At 44.5% G+C, this 20,978-nt stretch overlaps 1 protein-coding gene across 1 annotated transcript in view; it reads right to left on the minus strand.

The window, feature by feature from the left end:
• The window catches only part of LOC127234119 (dyslexia-associated protein KIAA0319 homolog), a gene marked incomplete at its 3' end in the record, with an annotated part of 37,304 nt that extends 19,367 nt beyond the window's left edge, over positions 1 to 17,937 (minus strand). The window contains 10 exon segments of the mRNA XM_051200874.1: positions 197 to 329; positions 2,076 to 2,199; positions 3,862 to 4,090; positions 6,512 to 6,644; positions 7,971 to 8,063; positions 9,071 to 9,158; positions 10,174 to 10,271; positions 12,186 to 12,284; positions 14,289 to 14,481; positions 17,168 to 17,937. Coding sequence (XP_051056831.1) covers positions 197 to 329; positions 2,076 to 2,199; positions 3,862 to 4,090; positions 6,512 to 6,644; positions 7,971 to 8,063; positions 9,071 to 9,158; positions 10,174 to 10,271; positions 12,186 to 12,284; positions 14,289 to 14,481; positions 17,168 to 17,860 — 1,883 coding nt within the window.
• Positions 17,938 to 20,978: the final 3,041 nt, after the last annotated feature.

Genomic DNA, 20,978 nt, shown 5'->3' on the forward strand with positions numbered 1-20,978 from the left:
TCAGCCTCTCAAGTGCAAGGGTTGCAAGCATGCAGCATCAAGCCTATAATGCATAATTTTTTCAATAAGGCTTAGTTACTCTTTGCTTCAACCATGACTCCTCAACAAGCTTGAGCTGCTGTTTAATATGGTCCTCCAGGGAAGGGATGCAGTCACTCGGCAGTGACCCAGACTCAGAGCTGGGTAGATACACTACCTGATGTGTTCCCAGTGGTAGCAGACAATGCCATGGTCATCACTGCTCCTGCTCCCATCCAGTGTAGCACTCTGCACGGGGAAGAACAGCTCCTTGTCAGGGCCTGCCACAGCCACCGGAGCCTGGTTGTTTTCTAGAATTACGGACATTCAAGAGAGGAAAGAAGAGAAGGAGGTTGGGAAGCAGGAAGGAGGGAGGAAGAAAAGAAGGACGGAGAGGAGGAAGGGAAGGAAAGAAGAAGAAAGGAGAGAAGGTGAGAGGGAGGAAAGGAATTTCGGGGGAAGTAAAAGGGAAAGAGGAAAGAAAGCGTGCAGGGGAGGCAAGAAATGAGGGGGAAGCAGAATCAGCGTTCACAGGCTCGCCCTCTTCTGCCTGCAGCCCCACTGGCTAGCACGGTACCTGCTAAATAGCAAATGTTGACAATACTTCAGTTGTGGGCTGGAGAGACCTGGATTCAATTTCCTGTACCCACATGGTAGCTCACAACAACTGAACTCTGTGACTTCAGTTCTGATATCTCCTTCTGGTCTTCACAGACAGTCATGCAAGCCAAACACCCATGCACATAAAAATAAATATTTTTAAAAGGGAAATATTTCAGTTGACAGTCAGGGGAAAGAAAAAGAAGTAAAATATCAGTCATGGTGATAGCTACGATTTCTGCTTAATAAATAAATAAATAAATAAATAAATAAATAGATAGATAGATAGATAGATAGATGCCCACATAGTCCAAGCCAAGAGTCACATAGCCACAGCCATTACCATCAGGATATAGTGTCTTTTTCCCACTGTCCTCCTCAATTTGCATAGTGGCTTCCTAATTTCCTAAGGGCAAACATATACAATGCCCTTAGTGAGAGCCCTACCCTTCTGTGGGCCATCTTATCCCAGTCCTGGTCCCCGAAGACCTAGTCCGATCTCTCTTTTCTCCCATCCCACCATTATTTTTAGTCCTTCAATGCACCAGGCCCCTTCCATCCTGTGGCTTCTGGGAATCTGGGCCCCTCTTTTTAAACATCTTTCTTCTTGCTGTCCACTCCCCATCCTTCTCCTCCTGATCACCTGCCATGGGTGTGTCAGCTGGGACTCAGTAAAAGCTGTTCATGGACTGAAGTGCTCTGTGAGTGCTCTTCATGTGGGCACCCGTCCTTACTGAAGAAAGCACCCGAATACTTTTGCCGTTTCACATGCACTTGCCACAGCCCTGGAAGGGGCACAGGACAGGCCCATCTTTTTAAATTCCATATCCCTAGGGTCTGGCTCAGAGCACCTTTTACATCTCAGCTGAATCAGTTAGTGAAAAAAACAAATCAGTTGTCTTTCAGCTGAGCCCATCAGTCAGGCTACTGGGTGATGGATATGGAGACAGTGAGCATTCTCAAGAGAAGTTTTGAAGCCAAGGCCATCATAAGCTGGTCTGGCTAGCTACCTGTGAGTCTACTGAAAGATACAGGTAGCAGAGCCCTAGTAAGAGACTAGTAAGCCGAGTGGAGTCTGGGTCAACCTCCAAGTGTCTGCTGCATCTGGGTGTCAGGCCACGTAGTCAGCCTGTGTCCCCCAGGACACCCTGAAACTTTCCTAATCTGAGTGTGACAGTCACAGGAGTTACTGTATGACAGATTAGAGACACATGTGGTGCTGACAGTGACTCTCATTTTGTCTTTTGTACCATGGTTTAGAGGCACGTGACAAGATGCAGAACCATGAAAGAAAACCAATTTTAAGCCATGCCACATCAGCTCTCATGTCCCTGATTTCCAGCCAGCTCAGGAATCTCAGGATGGTACCACCAAGTTAGACACATCTGAAGCTCAACAGTCTAGTTATCATTTCTGCTTTCCTCTCTGGGGTCAGATCTCATTTGTGTCTCACCTACCAGCCTGGACAATCACAGCCACCAAAGCAGTGGATTGCTGTCCTGAGGAATCTGTCACCATCAACTGAAACACATACTCTCCTTCCTGCATCTCAGACAAGTGGAGGTATGGGGTCTGTGCTCCCTACAAAAGAGCAAATGTGAAAAGGAAACAAAATGTAGATTATCATTAGAGAAGTCCAAGGAAACAATGTGCCATGACAGATGCTACTGGTTTCACTTAAAGCAGAGATCCTGCTTGAAAATAAGCCCAGCCCACTGTGGGTGGTGTCAACCCTAGGCAGATGGTTCTGAGTTATATGAGGAAATAGGCTGAGCAAACCCTAATGAGCAAATCTGTAAGCAGTGTACCTCTGTGGGCTCTGTTTCAGTTCCTGCCTTCTGGTTCCTGTCTTGAGTTTCTGACCTGACCTTTCCTCCCCTTTTGTTATGGTCTTTATCACAGCAACAGAAAGCAAACAAAGACTCTTGGGAAGCTGAAGCAAGAAAGTGGCAAATTCAAGGCCTGCCAGGGATACAGAGCAAGTTCAAAGCCAACCTATGTAATTTAGGAAGACCCTAGCTCAACTTTAAAAATATACAAAAAAAATATCTTTTTTTTTATCACTCAATGCCGGAGGTGCTTACCTAGTATACGTGAGGTTCTAGGCAGTGTGTGGAAAGACTAAAAGAAGGAAAGAAAGAGCAGGGTGTGGGATGCACGCCTTTAATCCTAGCACTGTGGAGGCAGAGGTAAGCAGAACTCTATGAGTTTGGGGCCAACCTGGTCTACCCAGCAAGCTCCAGGCCAGCCTGGACCACATAGTGAGATCCTGTCTCAAAAAGAGGGAGGGAAGGAGAAGAGGGAGAGTAGGAGGAAAGGAGAAAAGTAAAAACAGGTGTGAATCCAAGAACATGTAGTTTTGAGTCTGTTGTGTATCCTCAAGGCATTGAAGGAAACCTCTGGAACTCAATATAGCAGTGCTGGACATGGTCCAAGAATGGAGGTGTAAGGACATTCTTAGTGCTTGAGAGGAAACTCCAAGAAACCAAGACAAGAGTCTTGTGACCTCAGTTTCTTCAAAAATATGGAACTGTGTAGTGGATAGGTGTGAGTTTGCTTGAGATTATTCATTACAAGTGGGTATTGTTATTTGTTTATATGTCCATATTGGATAAACATGTTTTTGCCATAAACAGCTTTGTTCACCATGTTTGGCTTGCCCTGTGATTGAACACTTAACTCATGTCACTCCTGTTAAGAGTGTAAACTGTCTGATGCTCTGAATAACATTGCCTATTGCATGAGACTTTAGCCTGCCTCATTTATAGGCTTCATTTTCCCCAGGTCCCACAACTTCTAGAGCAGTAAACACAGCAGTATCTGCTATGGGGCATACAGAATAATAACTGCTTTTCTAATAATGTAGTTGGGTTAGTTGCTTCTAATCTTTCTCCCAAGACTAAATAAAATATTGGTCTAACAAACACTGAGTCCTTTTTTTTTTTTTTTTTTTTTCCCCCAACTGACCTCATGATCTAGTTGAAATACAGGACTAACTGCTTGGTTGCTGTTCTGTCTTTAGCTAGGAATGTGTGACAGCAAGGGATATAAACTTGGGGAAGACTTGTGAGTTAGGTGCTCTTCCAAATACTCCCTTAGTTTGAGAAATTTATAAAATAGATTTTATGATTTAACAACCCTACACCAAGAATAGATGAATGAATGATATATAAATGTTAGATAGATAGATTTAATGATATGATATGATATGATATAAGTCTGCAGGCAGGGTAGAGGACTTGCCTGCATGACCACCTCTTTGCTCTCACCGCCAGGGCCTGGGGACCACTCATAGAGGACAATCTGGTGATCATCACTGCTCTGGTTTCCATTCAGAGTGATGGTGTTTTGGGGCAAAGTTATAGTCTGATTTGGTCCTGCATTGGCAACAGGAGGGTAGTCCACAGCACCACGGATGATGAGGGTTGCTGTGGTGGAGTTAGTAGCACCATCTGAGTCTGTGATGGTCAACCTATAAAGAAAAAAGAAGCTCTTTCATACAAGATTGTGCCATGTCAGAAACAAATGGTCACCTTAGCTGCTAAGACTAACCATTCTCAGTAAAAGGTAAAAATCAAAACTTGAGGATGAGGCAAAGAAAGACATACAAGTCAGAGGATATTTTTCTTTGCTTCTGTTGTCATGGACTCATTTAATTTTGAGTCATAATATGTTCCCACATTGACTTAACTTTTGTGAATTTACTAGTTTTTGAGATGCTCAGTGGAGAATGTGCTTGAAAGACCTGCGGAGGGCTCGAACCCTCACACCCCGAATCAGGAAAGGTGGCCCCCCAAATCACTCACGAGAAGCAGTCTTGATGCAAAAGCATGAGGTATTTTATATTCCAGTGCACTGGGGTCTGCAGCCATACTCCATGTGGGGTAAAGGACTGGGAACCCTTGGTACAGGGTTCAGACAGCTTTTATAGGGTTACAACAAAGCCCGTGCATTACAAACCAATCATCTTAATAGCATCCAATGTGGACCAATCAATTTGAACTAGCCAAGCCCGCACTTTGCCCAGGAAGTCTGCTTTCGCTAGGGCTCCTGGGTAGTGTGGCACTGCTCATTTCCTGTTCTCATTCACTCACAGGTGCTGTCTGTGAACTCGCCCTGTCGTAAACAGTCAAGAATGACCTTTTGCCTACTCATTGCTAGAGGGCAGAGTCTAGGGAAAGTTAAGCTAAAATTTTCCATCCTTACATGCTCCTTCCAGAAGCTTCTCTAGACAGCTCAACTCATCCTAAGAGCATCACTAGACAACCATCTCCAACAATTCATCCTAAGAGCATCATTAGACAGCCATCTCTAACAATTCATCCTAAGAGCATCATTACTAAGGGCATTACTAGACAGCCATCTCCAACTATTTTTTTCTAAGAGCATCACTAGACAGCCATCTCCAACTATTTTTTTCTAAGAGCATCACTATGAAAGACCAAAAAGTAAAGTTAAATAAAGGACGGTCTAACCTGGAAAGCTAACCAATATCTGTTCCTTGGAATTTGCTAGCTTTCTCTCACCAGGCCCTGGGATGACAAGAATTCACACTGCCCCTCCTTTCTGCCCCTCCTTTCTTGTGAGTCAACAGGTGGTAAATAGGATCCTTAGGAAACAAAGAGATAGCTGTAACTCTGGTTTGCCCAGACAAGATTAATTAGCACACCCCTGAGGCCCTAAGGTCTGCTGACCCTAATAGCGGACCATCCGGCCTCCAAGGGTCACATACTTAATGGACGGAGGGTCCCACCCCCTCCCTAAGCTTGTGGGTTTGCCTTTAAAAACACCTGGGCCCAGGGGAGGAGCCCGTTTGCAAAAAAACGCTTCCTGTTCATTAAAGCCTCTTGCGTTTTTGCAGCAACTGGACTGGACATTGAGTTCTTGGGACATCAACCGAACCTGGAAGACTCCTCATTCTAAGGGTCTTACAACTAGACAGCCATCTCCAGCAATTCATCCTAAGAGCATCACTACACACATCTTTCTAATTACGCAAGCTAAGAGTGTTGCCAGAAGCTACTTCTGCCTTCCATCTTGAGCATTTATTGACTGAACTACTTGTGAATTTCAGCTAGAAAGCCCTCAGTTTCTAAATTCATTTCTAGAGGATTTTCTACAAGCATGCTTTCAGGACATTCTTTGAAAAGCATTTTAAGGTTAAGCATTTTCAAATACACACAAATGCTCAACATACACACACCAAAAAAATAAAGGAAGGAAAGTAGGAAGAGAGGGAGGCAGGGAGGGAAAGACAGAGAAAGAGGAAGAAAGAAAGAGAGACAGAGGAAGGAAGGAAGGAAGGAAGGAAGGAAGGAAGGAAGGAAGGAAGGAAGGGAAGGAAGAAAAAAGACCAAACAGAAAGCGAAAAAACCTGCCCAGGCTCTCCTGTACTGAAATGATGCCTCCTGTGGTCCCAAGAACAGTGCAATCTCTACTACTCATTTCACCCTTGGAGGAGGCAGGGAGTGGGGTGAGGTGTTCTGGGAGCTAAGCTGCATAAACAGGAAGAGAGAACAACAGCTCAGGGTAAAGTGTATATCAGGGTCATTTGCACCTTCTGGGCTTCCTTTTACACTGTCCCACAAACTCCACACAGACAAAGGCCAAACTCCGCCTCAGCCCCGACCATAAACAAAACCCCTGGGGGTCTCTACCTTCAGAACTTTAACCCAAGTAAGGGGGAAAAAGAGAGAGAGAGAGATGGATTTAAAGTTGCATGTGAATAGGAAAAGTGCTTAAATACCATACTGTTCAAGTGCTCATTTTTAGGTCATGGGTGTAGGGGAAATATTTCATTTCCTCTGCTTGGTGTTATATTGTGTTTATTTTTATAGAAAGTAACACTTTCAAGAAACAGTGGGAAAACACAACACAGGTGGGACCCACTTGCCTAAAAGTGTAGTTACCAGGATCTAGGTTCCCTAAGCGTAACACTGGGGCATCAGCCGGAAACACCTCTCCTAGGACAGGCCCGTCAACTTCTTCCCAGTGGTAACTCACTACCTTAGTGTCATCTGAGCTTCCTACAAAGATGAAGAAAACGACATCCAGAATGGGTTACAGGAACAGTGAGCTGAAAGCCTTACAACGTTGTGAAAACTCAAATGTGTTTGGTAGAAATATACATCTGCACAGATCTCAGTGACATACATTGTGCATTGCTGCAATCTCCCAGTTCCTAAACTGTCAGCACTGTTTTTCCAGACATGCATAGGCTTGAGAAGGGCTGTTATAACTGGTTGAATATTTAAAAAGCAGAGGGACAGGTACTGTAGCGCAGAATGCAATGCCTTGACATTCAGCTCCTACTTATCTTGGTGACTGGTGACATTCTGCCGACAGCTTTACATAGATATCTGAACTAACAGGTTCTTGAACACATTAAGAGCTGATTATCTACAATTTACAAAACCCCTTTACCATATTAATGATTAAAATATAAGCCCTGAAAAGAACTGGATCATGCATGAAAATGTACCCACTTAAAAGAACAAACCAGGGTAGGACTGAGAAGATGGCTTTGCACTTAAAGGCACCTGCCACTATAGTTGACAACCTGAGTTATGGTTGACAAGGTGGAATGGAAGAACTGACTGTCAAAAGTTGTTCTCTAGGACTATAATTCAGTGGTACAGTATTTAACTATAATGCACATAAAACCTTGGGTTTCATCCCTAGTGGTGAGAAGAGGGGGAGGGGTAGTTTGGCATGGTCGTTCATGACAATTCAGGAGACTAAGTCAAAAAGTATCTCTATGAGTTCAAGGCCAGACTGAACTACATAGTGAAACCTTGTCTCACAAACAAACAAAAAGACAAGCATCAAATTTATCTAAGGATATAAGTTAATATAGCCAACTAATAATCCTGTGTGATTTTTATAACTAAGATGCTCTGAATCAAAAGGTTTTCAAAAATTTGGACCTTTTCTTATACAATTGCTTCTATTTAAAGTGTTCTCTGTCTGCTAGGCATGGAGGCTCACAATCTATAACCAAGGGGCTGAAAGCATTACAGGGCTAAGGTCAACCTTAAGTACATATCTCACCCTAAAGAACATTGCATTTGTTTGTTGTTTGTTTTAGACAGTGTTTCAAATATCCCAGGCTGGCCTGGAACACCTAAGTAGCTGAAGGTGATCTTGAATTCCCTGTCCTCCTGCCTTTGCCATCCAAGAGATAGGATTACAGGCATGTAATTACTTCCAGCTGGGAGTTAAAGAGTCTAAAACAAGAAGCTACAAGAGACAGAGGTTCATCCAGATTTAACAAGTGTTCTTGGCCTTGACACAGAGTACTCAATCTCACAGTACAAGCAAACGGAAACCACCCAAACATGGAGGATACACACGGCTGCCATCGAGGAGGGCTGAGGTCAAAGGCACAGTGAGTTCCTGTATCTGTGGAGAAACAACTGCCACAGGTGGCTGGTTGACTCTTGCAGCTGTGGGACAGAAAAAAACAGACAGCAATTAAACCAACGTCACACACAAACAAAGGCATCCTTTCTAAAGCTTATTCTGAACATCCTGTAGAGGCTCCCTGGGTCTCAACTGTGGAAAACTAAACTTTTATATCCCCACCCATGGATTTTGAGTCTATCTGTCAATTTACATAACTATAGATAATCCTGGGCTCAAGAGCTGAGTCATAGAATGTGTACGGTGATTACAGAAAAGGAAGTCTAGATTGCAGGGCCTTGAACTCAAGCTCCTCTGTCTCCTTCATGGCAACAGAACTCTAACTAAGACAGTGTCTAAGGCAAAAATAGAAGCATATGTATTAAACATTATCAGGTCCAAACTCCAAAAGGCAGTCCAAATATCCAGAGAAGAGCTCAACTAGACTACAGGAGGATTTCTGGTGGTTAGATAAAAGCCAGCATTCCTCAGGAATTTGTGGAGCTAGTTCCCTCTTATCAAAAGGAGTCATTTCCCCTACCTCTGGCAGAAGGGACATATGGCTCCCCTGTGGTGCCTTTCCGCATATCAAAGCCTATGCTGGCTTCCAGGCTGCCTCAGTATCACTAGAACCTTTTACAAAGTCCACGCTAGCATCTAGCCCTTCTCACCTCCTCCCCTGCCCTAAACTCCCTTCAGTTCACTGCATTCCCTCACCCAGCTACTCCGTCTCCTTATAACCTTGGTATTCTTGCTATGTTCTCTCTATTCTTTGTCCAGTGCTAATCTCCCCTCTCTCACAGACAACCCTGGCAGTGTCCAGTCTGCGGGTGATGTTGTATACTTCTTTCTCTTTCTGCTCTGGACTCTTCCAGGTGCCTCTGACTGTTCTTCCCCCCCCCCACCCCCATATCTACAATGGAAACCTTCCCTTTAACAATACCATGGAGCAGTCATGTCATCAGTTTGTACAACCATGGCATCCAGGTGCCAGAACAGGTGCTAGCACAGCCAAAAGGCCATTCTCCCAATGGAGTCCCAACCAACTCACCTGGCAGAACAGTGACATTGACATATCCTTCTCCAAATGCATTCTCACTAGAAACAGCCACTCTGAAGGCATACAGTCCCACAGATAACTGCAGTGTGAAAAAAGACATAGGGGAAAACATCTAAAGACATGGGAATCTACCTTCTAGAATAGTGTCCCAAAGGCTTGGGAGGAAGCCTCATTTCAGCCTGTCTAGGACAGCTATAAACGTAGAGCTGCACTCTAGGATACATAGGCCATTTGCTTAGTTACAGATGTCACAAGTATTACATCAGCCTAGGACAGCTGCTCTTGGATGAGTATGTATGGAATTGTGCTCTATTTTGGGTTTGGGGGGTAGTGCTCAATGTTGAAAGTGAGCCCAGGGCCTCACCTATGTTCAGCAAGGTCCCTACACTGATCTGCACTCCAATCTGGAATCACACATTTCTAACATACAAGTTCACAGAGTTACTGGCAGAAGTCTGGGTGCCACGCTTTGAGAAACAGCTTAGTCGTATGGCAGTGATGTGAGCTTGATATGGCCTTGCAGGAAGACATTCACCTGATAAGAAACCAGGCCCCAGGATATTAAGTCGGTGTGTTCTTGGAGCCAAGGCAGTGACATGTATCTTCCTGCGTGTGGAGCAGTATCTGGCAATCTAAGCAACTTGTCAGCTAGAACAGAACTACTGGAAACTCAGAGCATGCCTGGTGGACACCTGAGATATCTTTAACCCTGTAAAGACTGCAAGAAGTAGAATCTAGACTTTGAATCCACCACACAGTGTGAGCTCCTGAGCTAATAGCATGCCAAGCAATTCAACCGAAGACAAGCTACTGAATGTCTCACTTAACCATCCATCTGCCTAGTTGAGCTTTATTTATAACTTTCTGATTTTCTTTTGAGACAGGAGATCTGACTATTTTGCCCAGGCTGGCCTTGAACTTCTGAAATCAAACTATCTTCTTGCCTCAGTTTCCCAAGTAGCCGAGACTGCAGGCACAATTGCCATCATGCCTAGCTTCTTCATTAGTTTTTAGTCCTAAGAGAGAATTTGGGGCTCAACAGCAAGGATGTTGCTAACTAGAGTCTAAGGTGCACAACCTGCCTTGTTACTTACTTGAGAGAGATGAAGAATCGGCTTGTTTCCTTGTTTGATTTCACCTTGAAAGTCATCAGGGTGGCTCATTAAACTCCATTCATAGCTGTAAGTTGTGTCTGAGAACAAATCAGAAACAAGAACGGTTATCGGGTCTGAGATAACCCTAAGGAGGAGAGAGCCTTAAACCAACAAGTACCAATGGCCTTCGATACTCAGAGGTCTGCTTTCAACCATTATCCCAGTAAGGAAACACAAGGTCTCTGTATCTTTGCAAATAAATCACACACACACACACACACACACACTCACACACACACACACACACACACACACACACTTTTATCGTGCAAGTATACAAATGCTAGAAAATAGAGGCTAAACATTAAACCTCCACAATCTCATGGTTAACATTTGAAAACCTTCCTTCTAGGTTTTTTCTGACACCTCATTATCCATATAATTCCTTTTTTTTTTTTTAATGGACAGGCTGTCACAAGCTCTGGCTGGCCTGGAATTCGATATGTAGACCAAGACCAAGGTGTCTTCCAAATCACAGAGATCTGAGTGTCTGAGTGTCTCTGCTTCCCTAGTGCTGAGATTAAAGCCATGCAAAGGCATACCCACCTCTACATACACCTAAATGTATAATCCACTGTATCTTTTCTCTTTTCAATGACATTTATAGGGGTTTGTTAAGGCACAAAGTTACTTCATCATCTCTATCTTGAACTAAAGCTGTCTGAAGCTTTTAGATGGCAGTATAGTATCTCGTCTCATCTTAAGGGACTGGGATGCAAATGACAGGCATGAATGTCTCTGATTACAAAGCTTTGACCCATTTGACCTGGATGAGAACCAAATACTTTAAGAATGGTCTAATTAAGGAAGAGTATACTGATAGGCTATAGAAATGACTCAAATGCTCAGGAATAGTGGGGCACTGGGTAAGAAGAAGGTAAGCATTGCCAACTTGGCATTACATTTAAGTTTATGAGTGTGTATTTTATGTGTTTTTATATGTGTTTTTTGTGTGTGTGATATGTGTGTACCATGTGTGTATGTGTATGATATGTATGAGTGTAGGTGTGTGTGTACCATGGCACATGTGTAGAGGTCAGAAGACAGCCTCAAGTGTTGACCCTCTACTTGTAACTTGTTTGAGATGGGATCATTGGGCATTCTCCACTGCACAATGAAGGGCTCTGCATGGATTCCCGGAGGCACCTTGAGCAAGCCTGAGGCTGTTGGCCAGAACTCCTTGCCCCAAAGTTGTTATTGGTACTCTTCCTATTTCGATAACACACACCTTGTGGGGAGGAGCTAAGCTTGAAAATCCTGTTATTTTCCACTGTGCTCTATTTAAGTCCATTACATCCCCTCAATAAACGGCATTCGGCATTTGGCATTCCAACATTGCCATTGAACGAATGACCAGCTCGCTGTCTTGTCTCTTATTTCAATCTCTAGTCCTTTGCCCGATTTGTGGAACAGATTATAGCCTAGCTTTGTCTCCCACCTTGCCACAGGAGTGCTGGAATTATAGGCGAGCTACCACATCTGACTTTCTATCAGTTCTAGGGATCTGAATGCAGGTTCTCAAGCTTGTGTGGGAGGTGTTTTATCCATGGCACCTCCCTAGCCTATGGACATCTTTTGAGCAGCTGCCCTGGAATATTGTGAGAATTGCTGAGCTGTGTTTCTAATACTACAGCATCAGCAAGCAAGCCCACCATGCATGTAACTGGCTCCTCACAATGGAATCTTCGTGACTTCTGTGGGTTTCACAGATCGAGATCTTGCAGGTGGCAACCCCTGCTCTCTCGTGTCATAGTGTGATCTTCCAGTGTGACCAGTTAATGATGCACTATACTGAACTTCCCAGACACCTACTGCTAACTCAGTAAACTTTGGCCATCTCCTACTTCGGAATGTTGTAGGAAAGATGCATCAAGCCTAAAGCCTGGGAGACCTGGGAGAGAACACAGGAGTCCCACCAGTCACTGAGTTACCTAAGAATGTCAAACTCTCACCTGCAGGGGGCGCTGGCTCAACAGAGGCCTTCAGTTCTGCTTCACAGTCTGGTAAGGTTATCACAAGGTTATCTCCAGCAGACACTGCCAGCACCTTCACTAAAAGTTAATTAGAAACAATGCATGCCATTATGTGATACAATGTCTCCATAATATTATACCTGTTCTTAGAATGATCATTCCTCATATAGTTTTATCTAAGGCACCCCGCCCCAGGCTAGTGCCCTCTGTTATGCTGCAAGACAGACTTTGCAAATTTAAAACTTCCTATATGAGTGTCACTGTGAAGAAAATGACCATTCAAAATAAGCCACGTGTGGTTGCCTGACCCCTGGTGAGTGGTCCTTACTTACAAATAGGTCAAGAGTGCTCATAGGTCATTAGCCATGCTGCTCAGATCCGGGTGCCTCATAAATGGCTGCTAATGACTTTGCTCTTGGAGTCTTTCCAACAGGAAATCCAGGCAAGCTCCGTATGAAAAGATAATTTAACTCCAGCAGCAGGGACATTAACTCTTATCAAAAGCACTTTCCTGATAATTCAACAAAGCTCATTTACTGTACCACCTGAATAGCACCGATATAGTCCTACTATGGCTTGTCTCAACTGGGTACTAGTTTCACTGTCATTCATATTTAGTTCAGAATAACCTATTTAAACCAAGCTTACCGAGAGCTGAGAAAGGCTGTGCCATTCTCAAAGACACCCAATATTCCCATATCACCATTAGCAACCAGGGACCCAATCCCAGGGCAGTTTCTCTTCCTCACACAGCTTCTCTTTCACCACAATCCTCTCCTCACTGAAGTTCAGAACCAAAGTCAGTAAGAGTGAAGATGGAGAAGCATCAGGGAACCAGAAGTGAGCAGCGCTGGTTCAGGGGCCACTGGAGATACACGAGTCAGGCCTCAAATGTAGCTGAACCTTTATGTTTGGAGTGGTGCTATTATTTGAGACAGAATCTTATGTAGCCCAGGGTGGTCTCGTACTTCCCATATAGTCAGGATTGATCTTGAACTCCTGATCCTCCTGTTTCCGTTTCCCAAGTGCTGGGATGACCAACTTGCACCTCCACACTCAACTACGGTTCAGTCTTTGAACCAGGCTGTAGCTACAGCCACCCTCATATTCCAGTTGACACTGGAAGCATCAAGCCCCACTTCTGAACAACTGATCTGGTTTTAGTTTTTATTTAATTTTATTGTTGCTATAACAAAATCCCCGATAGAAGGAAATGTTATATTTTGGCTCACGTGTGAGGGTACACTCCACCAAGGCAGGGAAGGCAAGGCAGTGGGAGACAGTTCAAGACAGCTGACCACACTGTGTTCACACTCAGGAAGAAGAGAGCGCTCACTTTTTCCTTTTCATGTCATGGAAAGGTGCTGCTCACGGATGAGGTCTTCCCACCTCCGTGAACCCAATCTAGATAATCCTTCCCATCCTGCACTCCTCTCTTGCCCCCTCCACCCCCAAAAACAGTTCTAGCCAACTGATCTCCCTCTGGTTCTTCCAAAATGTTGTATAAGTCTTGTCCTCTCTTCTACACACGATGGTGGAGGTTCAGAGAATAACAATCTCAAGACTAGTGATTTCCCATGGAGAGAAGCTGTAGAAGCTACAGAACATTGCAGGTTCTTCTGACCTGTTTCTCCTGCTCGTAGTACCAGGACAGGTTTCTGCAGGTCCCTATATCCCCATCAAAGACACCCCCATAAAACACAACTGCCTTGTTTTTTTTGCTGAAAGTTCATTAACAAGAAATACGAAACACTCGCTGCTAGTGTTGCACAGGCCAACTCCATGTGAGCTGGCTCACCCTAACCTGCCAGGCCCTTTTCCAGAAAGGTTTCCTGATTCTCCTGGTGGGTCAAGTAATCTTCTTCTGCTGCCACAGCATCCTCTGAGCCATCTATCCACCTGCCAGTCTCCTCTCCTGCTTTTTAGAGCCACAGAGGGAAAAGAGGGAACACCAGTCATCTTTTCACTCTGGTTACATAGAATGGTATCTGGGGCCAAAGGGAGCGGTAAGCCTTAAACACTGTCACTGCTAGATTCTGCCTCTGTGGTAAAGTTCTCCTCACTGTATTTTTCCAAAGTTACCTGTCCTGGAAGAAGTAGTGGGTGACACAGACCACGCAGGTGGCGTCAACCCAGGGAGAACTGTACTGGTGGGAAATGTTGGGGCGCTGTGTTCTGTGCTTCGTGGAGTGATTGTAAGAACGGAGCTTTTCTCTACCATGGCTGGGCTGGACTCCATGCTGGCAGTGGGAGGACTATGTGAAGACATTAGAACCTGTGGGATAAATTAACAAGGGTATATTGTTATGAAAAAAAATGTTCATTTTGATGGAACAACACAAATATGGGCAGTGGATTGTTCGTGCTGACCCTCTCCAAATTCATGCACTGAATCATACTCCCATGGCATGGCTTTTGGGTGAGGGGGAGGCAGAGTAGGTGGTCAAGTCATGAGGATGAGAACCCTCATGAATAGAATCAGTGTCTTCATGACAAGACAGAGCTCAGCGGTGGTACAGGCTCTTAATTAGAGCATCAACAGCTGAGGCAGTAGAAATGCTGGTTTTGAGGTGAACTTCAGCTATGCAGCAAGACCTTGTCTCAAAGAAAGAGAAAATGAGGCCAGGGGAGGAGAGGAGGAGAAGGAAGGGGACAAAGAGAGAAGAAGGAAGAGAAGAAAGCAGAAAGAGGTAAGGAGGAAGGGAAGGGTGACATGTGCTTTACTCTCCACAAGGCTGATCTTGATAGGTTTTCTATAGATGGTCTATTCAAAGATGCTGTGGCATGAATAGTGCTGCTATGTCACATGGGGAGATGCATGTATTCCTCTTAAGTGCACACTAGAAGTGCACCTGCTGGGACACATGCTGGGGTGATGATGTATATCATTGCTGAAGAGCTGGGAATAGCAAACCAACTTCCCAAGGCATCTGCAACTCTGTGCACTCCATCCGCCTTGTATGAGCACTGCAGCTTCTCTACTAACACTTCTTACTTCTAGTCCTGCTGCTGCTGCTGCTGCTACTGCTACTGAAAACACTCAGGGCTATGGACCTTGAACTACTACTCTTCACCCCAGTCATTCATATATATATATAATTCTAGCCATCCTGATAGATGTGAGGTAGTACTACATTTTGTATTCAACTTCTTTGGCATGTTTTATTTATCGAGAGTGCTTGGATTCTAGACACGCACCACCATTCGTCCTTTACCGACTTTTTTAGATCAGATTGTTTTCTTATTGTTAAGTTGTAAGACTTATTTACATTTCTGCATATAATGTTATGGCATAAGATTCACAAATATCTTACCCCATTCTATAGATTGTCCTCTCTTTCTTGATGTTGTTATTTGGGATGCAAAAGTACTTAATTATGATTTAGTGAAATTTATCCTTTTTTAAATTTTTACTTCTTTTTGCTTGCTTGTTTTGAGACAGGGTTCTCTAAGTAGCTCTGGCTGTCCTGAAACTCACAATGTAGACCAGACTGGCCTCAAACTCACAGAGATCCTCCTGCCTCTGCCTCCTGAGTGCTGGGATTAAAGATGCACAGCATTGTTTTTGCCAAATTTTGATACCCTGTACAAAAAGGTAATTATCTAACCCTAGTTACCAAGGTTTACTATTGTTTTAACTCTTATCATTTAGGTCTTTGGCACATTTCAAGATTTTTTAAAATATAAAATGTAAAATAAAAAAAGCTATAACTCATTCTTGTGCATGTATTATTGGAGCTTTGAGAATGATAACACAAACCAAATGCTTCAAAAGCCAAGTTTCCCTCTGGCTTTCTCCTGTGCTCATTCTCAGCAAGCCACAGAAGCTAGAGGTCCTTTTTCCCGATTTGTCAAGAATCTTACACACTGTTTTCCTTTTAAAATTCTTCAAGGAGCTAGGAGGAGCTCAGTCATTTAGCATGGCCGAGGCTGAGTTGTAGCTAAAGATAGCATGAACCAGGGGAACCCTGCAGTTCCAGTGCTCAGGAGGCAGAGGCAGGTAAAACTCTGTGAGTTCACAGCCAGAGACCCTGTCTGCAAATAATTCGATAAAATAAAATAAAAATGGGAATTCTGAAAGTTCCCTATGTTCTCCATTCACTTCTTCCCAACTCTGTTCCGATCACCGCCAAGCTCCAGATTCTTACATTCTCTTTAAGACCAGCGGTCTCTCAACCACGTAGACGCTGAGACCTCCAGCACTTCTGTCTTCACAGGATTCATTCCCTGCTTTTGCCATTTCTACTCTCCCCAGTGACTTTGCCCTCCCCCCACTCCCTCCCTGCACACTTTTTAAAGTGTTGGGAGATTCATCCCAGGGTCCGGTGATCCAATGTTCTACCACTGAGTCATTGTACCCCTATTGGGTTTTCTTTCTTTCTTTTTTTTTGGCAATGGATCTCACTGGCAGGCCTTGACCTCCTCCAGTCATGGTCCTCTTGCCTCTGCCTCCTGGGTAGTTGAGACTACTTGGGAATTAGACCCTCGTTCTTTTCCCACCAGGGTTTTCATGGAAGTTCTGTGATTCTTCCTACCTATCAGCTTCACTGTGTCTCTGGTACCTTCCTAGTCACCTAGTTAAGTGGCAGGGCTGACTGTGGTCGAGTGAAACTTCACATCTGTCTACCACTGGAAATTTTCAAAGTCTCCGTGGTGTGGGTGTGGGTGTGCGCACGCGTGCACATATATGCTGGTTCCAGGGCCTTCTGTGAAGTCTTCGTTAACATCAATTAGCCATAGAGAATCTAGAAGAAAGGGCTCTTGGGTAGATGACCTGGGAAGGGGCAGCTCTGTGTCCATTTCAAACTGCCTGCTTAGAAAAACATGGCAAAAGAAGGCTATGTGTTTCCGGCTAGGCTCTGACATTCATCCTCTGCTTCCTCAAGCCTGAAGGAATCTGGCAGAGCCTAGCCATTGTGCCCCTTCCCTTGCCCACCCCAACACGTCTCGAGCACACCCACCTCTTTTCCAGAGCTATTGCTCCGTTGTTCTTGGAGCTGTAAAGTCTCTGTCTGTGTCCCCTCTCCTGCAGGTAAAGCAGTCACAGAGGGGAGCTGCACACTCTCTGCAGAGTGCAGGGGTGGCGTAGGGGACCAAGTGGACTCATTCAGGGCCTCCAGCTGCCTCTGGTCCAGTGACTCGGGTGTGGGGTCCTGCAGCTTCTCTGTAGAAGCAGCTGAGCTATCTTCTGCAGCCGAGACATTGGAACCTCCCTCGCTGCCTGGCAGCAGGCTCCAGTCAGGGTACTCAGCGCTGCCTCTGGGGTCCTGTGGGTTGGAGGGCTGCGGGAGGCCCTGCTCCAGTTCCTTGTAATCATCTGAGTACTCAGCAGTCTCTTCCGGTCCCTCATCTTTTCCTAGAAAGGGCAAGTCCTTCCTGAGGTCCTCAAGGGAGTCCCCCCAAGCTCCAGAGGGGGAACCCCTGCCCAGCATCATGTCTCCGTAGTCCAGCAGCTGCTCCGGCTTCTGGACAGGTCTGTGCACGAAAGTGAGGTAAGACCGGACGGGGCCTGTCGTCCTGGGCTCGCAGTTCTCTGGGTGCATGCAGTTTACTAGGTAGCAGCTGCCCTCAAACCACCAGGCCAGGTCGCAGCTGGGCAGGTCACAGCAAGCGGCCGTGCAGTCTCCCACGGAAAAGGTTTGAGACACCCGCATGATTCTAACAGTTTCCAGGTTAGGTGAAATGATGGAGTTGGAATAAGTCCTCCCCTCGCTGCACTGCTGGCACCTGCCACCTGAAGACCAGAGAGGCACCAACATTCAACACCAAAGGTCAAATTGGTAAGTAGACAAACTTCAAAAGAAGAAACACAAATGCCCAATAAGTATAGGAGAAAATATCCAAGCCGCACAGTACACCTTTAATTCCAGCACTTGGAGGACATTCAGAAGTTCAAGGACATCCTTGAGAGCTGGAGGCCAACATGAGTGAACTACATGGGACTTGGTCTCAGGAAACAAAACGAAACTGAAGTTCATATGCAGAATCTAGATTTAAAGACATATGTCATATATGCACATGTTCATGCTATGAAAGTAAAAGGGAAACTATAGGAAGAGGAAGGTTCTGAAAGGAGAGGCAGGGAAGGCTCATAGAACATCATGCTTTCCCTGGTTTATGTGTATAGATATATGTGATATGAAAGAAAAAGCATGGGCTGGAGAGGCTGACTCAGCAGTTAAGAGCACTAATTGCTCTTCCAGAGGACATGGGTTTAATTCCCAGCACCCACATGACAGTTATACAACTATCTGTAACTCCAAGATCTAACTCCCTAACACAGACATACATATAGACAAAACACAAATGCACATAAAAAGTGTGGGAAGCCACAGCCCCAAGATGGCTTCTGGCTGGATGCCAGGTAGTCAGAGCTTAGCTGTAAACAAGCCTTATTTGGAAGTGCTTGATGGATCTGGTGCCTTTCCGGGATCGCCAGGTGGCATGAGCTGATTGGGCAGTGAGCGCATATTTAAGGGCTTGCTGGGGCTGGGGGAAGCAGAAGCTGATGTACAAAATTCCTGAATAAACTGCTTGAAGAAGAGTCGTGGTCGTGTTTCCTTGCTGGCCAAGGTAGACACGATGAAAAAGAAAATAAATTATTAAAGAAAAGAAAAAGGAAAAGCACAATTTTGAGGGAGGGGGGATGGGAGAAGAAACTGGGCTACAACAATGTGTATGAAATGTCACAATGAAGCCTTTTTAAAAAACGATTTGTAATTATTTGTTTGTGCAAACACACACACACACACACACACACGTATCACGAAGGTCAGAGTTGGCTATGGGAGTTGGCTCTCTTCTACCATGTAGGTGTCTCTCTCAGGGAATGAACTACTAGGTTATTGAGTTTGGCAGCAAGTTCCCCCTCAACCTGCTGAGCCATCTTGCTGGCCCAAAGTCTATTTTTTTTTTTTTTGCACTAAAAATGCTATGTGTATGTATGTATGTATGTATGTATGTATGTATGTATGTATGTGTGTGTGTATATGTGTGCATGTGTGTATGTATGTATATGTACATTCCAGAGAAGTCACTCCAGAAAGCCAGAGGCTCCCCATCCCTAGCTGTGCAGCCAGCCATCAACACTCCCTATTGAAGGGTCCACTGCATGTCTCATCCACACTGTCACCTGTCTTTCTACTGGTTCATCCATTTGTCACTACGCTTATCCACCCACCCACTTGTCCACCCAATCCTCTATTCCTCTAATTTTCTATCCACATATATTCTTCCAACTGTTCATGTACCTTTTATCTATGTATCCTGTTACTTCATATAATTCCATTCTTCTTTACTTGTGTCTCCTTTTCATGTAACTCACTTACATGAAACTTATATAACTTACAATAGCCCTAGTGTAAAAAAGTTGTTAGAGAAATAACAGAAAAGCACTGTATCTTTGGTTATTAATAGATTTTTTTTAATTCCACAAGCTATCTGTGATAGATCATCTGAAAGGAAAATGTCTAAGGAAGTACATATCTATAATCAAGTTTTCATTTGTTTGTTTGTTTTGAGATGGATCTCATTATGTAGTCCTACCTAACTTGGAACTCACGGAGATCCATCTGCTTCCCAAGTGCTGGGATTAAAGGCATGCACCACTATGCCTTGTTTTATATTCCACTAGTTTTGGTTAAATTTTCAATAACGAGCTATCAATCTTTCTGAAGAGTCACTACAACAGGCATTGGCAAGTGTTTGTAGAGTGTGGTCTGTTAGTTTTAGTGTCAACAATAGAGGAAAACCCCAATAGCACAGGATTTCCTTCCTAGTGAGGACTCACCATTAAAATTTATTTTACTAAATGCTTTTTAGTCACAAGAGGGCTGTCAGACATTGTTTCTAACAGGGAACATGTGAAAATGGCTGTATGATGTATAGAAATACCTCTATGTTACCTGTACACAACATCGCTGTGATAGATTTTTACTAGGATAATGTTAGCATGGTAGGTAGCTTGATAGTCTCATAACACAATGCCAGAGCCAGGAAGACAGCTCAGTCAGTAAAGACACGCGCTGCCAAGACCTGGACCCACACGGTAGGAGAAGAAAACTGATCTCTACAAGCTTGCCTCCACACACATGCCATGATACTTGTGCGTGCATGCATGCACATGCACCCGTGTCTTGTGCGCGACGCGCGCACACACACACACACACACAGAGGCACACACATCAGTTCTGTAGAAAGACGATTCCATCCGAAGTGAGAAGAATTAGATATACCATCTATGTTCCTTTTCCAATTAAAAAAGCAACACAAATCTAGCTTTCAAACACATGAATAGTTTTGGTCTTTTTATTTTTCAGAGAAAAGCTAGATCTCAGACATGGAGAAAACACTAATTTACTATAGCTGAACACAACAAAACAGCCCCCCTTAAAAAGATCAAGAAAGGAAGGGTGAAGCAGAGAGGTATGGTAACACCCAACCTCTCAAACACATGGTATTTTTATGGCTACCATTGCATCTCTCCGTAATTTATATGAAGACCTAATCCCTGACCCACATGGTCAGATGTGCTTTCCTTCCCTTGAAGGCATGTGTCCTGTCCAGCAGCTAGTGACTCCGAGCAAAAGTTCCTGTCCACAGGAGCCATGGGAGCTGGCTTTTACAACTCTTCCAGGAAACAGTGATGTCCCCTGGTAAGGGTTTCCTACCTGTGATGGTGAACAGCAGCGACAATAAGCACAGTGCTCCTGCTGGGGACACCATTCTGTCTCATAGGACGAGGCTTCCAAGGCAGTGGATTTGGAACAGGCT

The sequence above is a fragment of the Phodopus roborovskii genome, unplaced genomic scaffold (genome assembly GCF_943737965.1).
Source record: "Phodopus roborovskii unplaced genomic scaffold, PHOROB, whole genome shotgun sequence".
Taxonomy (NCBI): domain Eukaryota; kingdom Metazoa; phylum Chordata; class Mammalia; order Rodentia; family Cricetidae; genus Phodopus; species Phodopus roborovskii.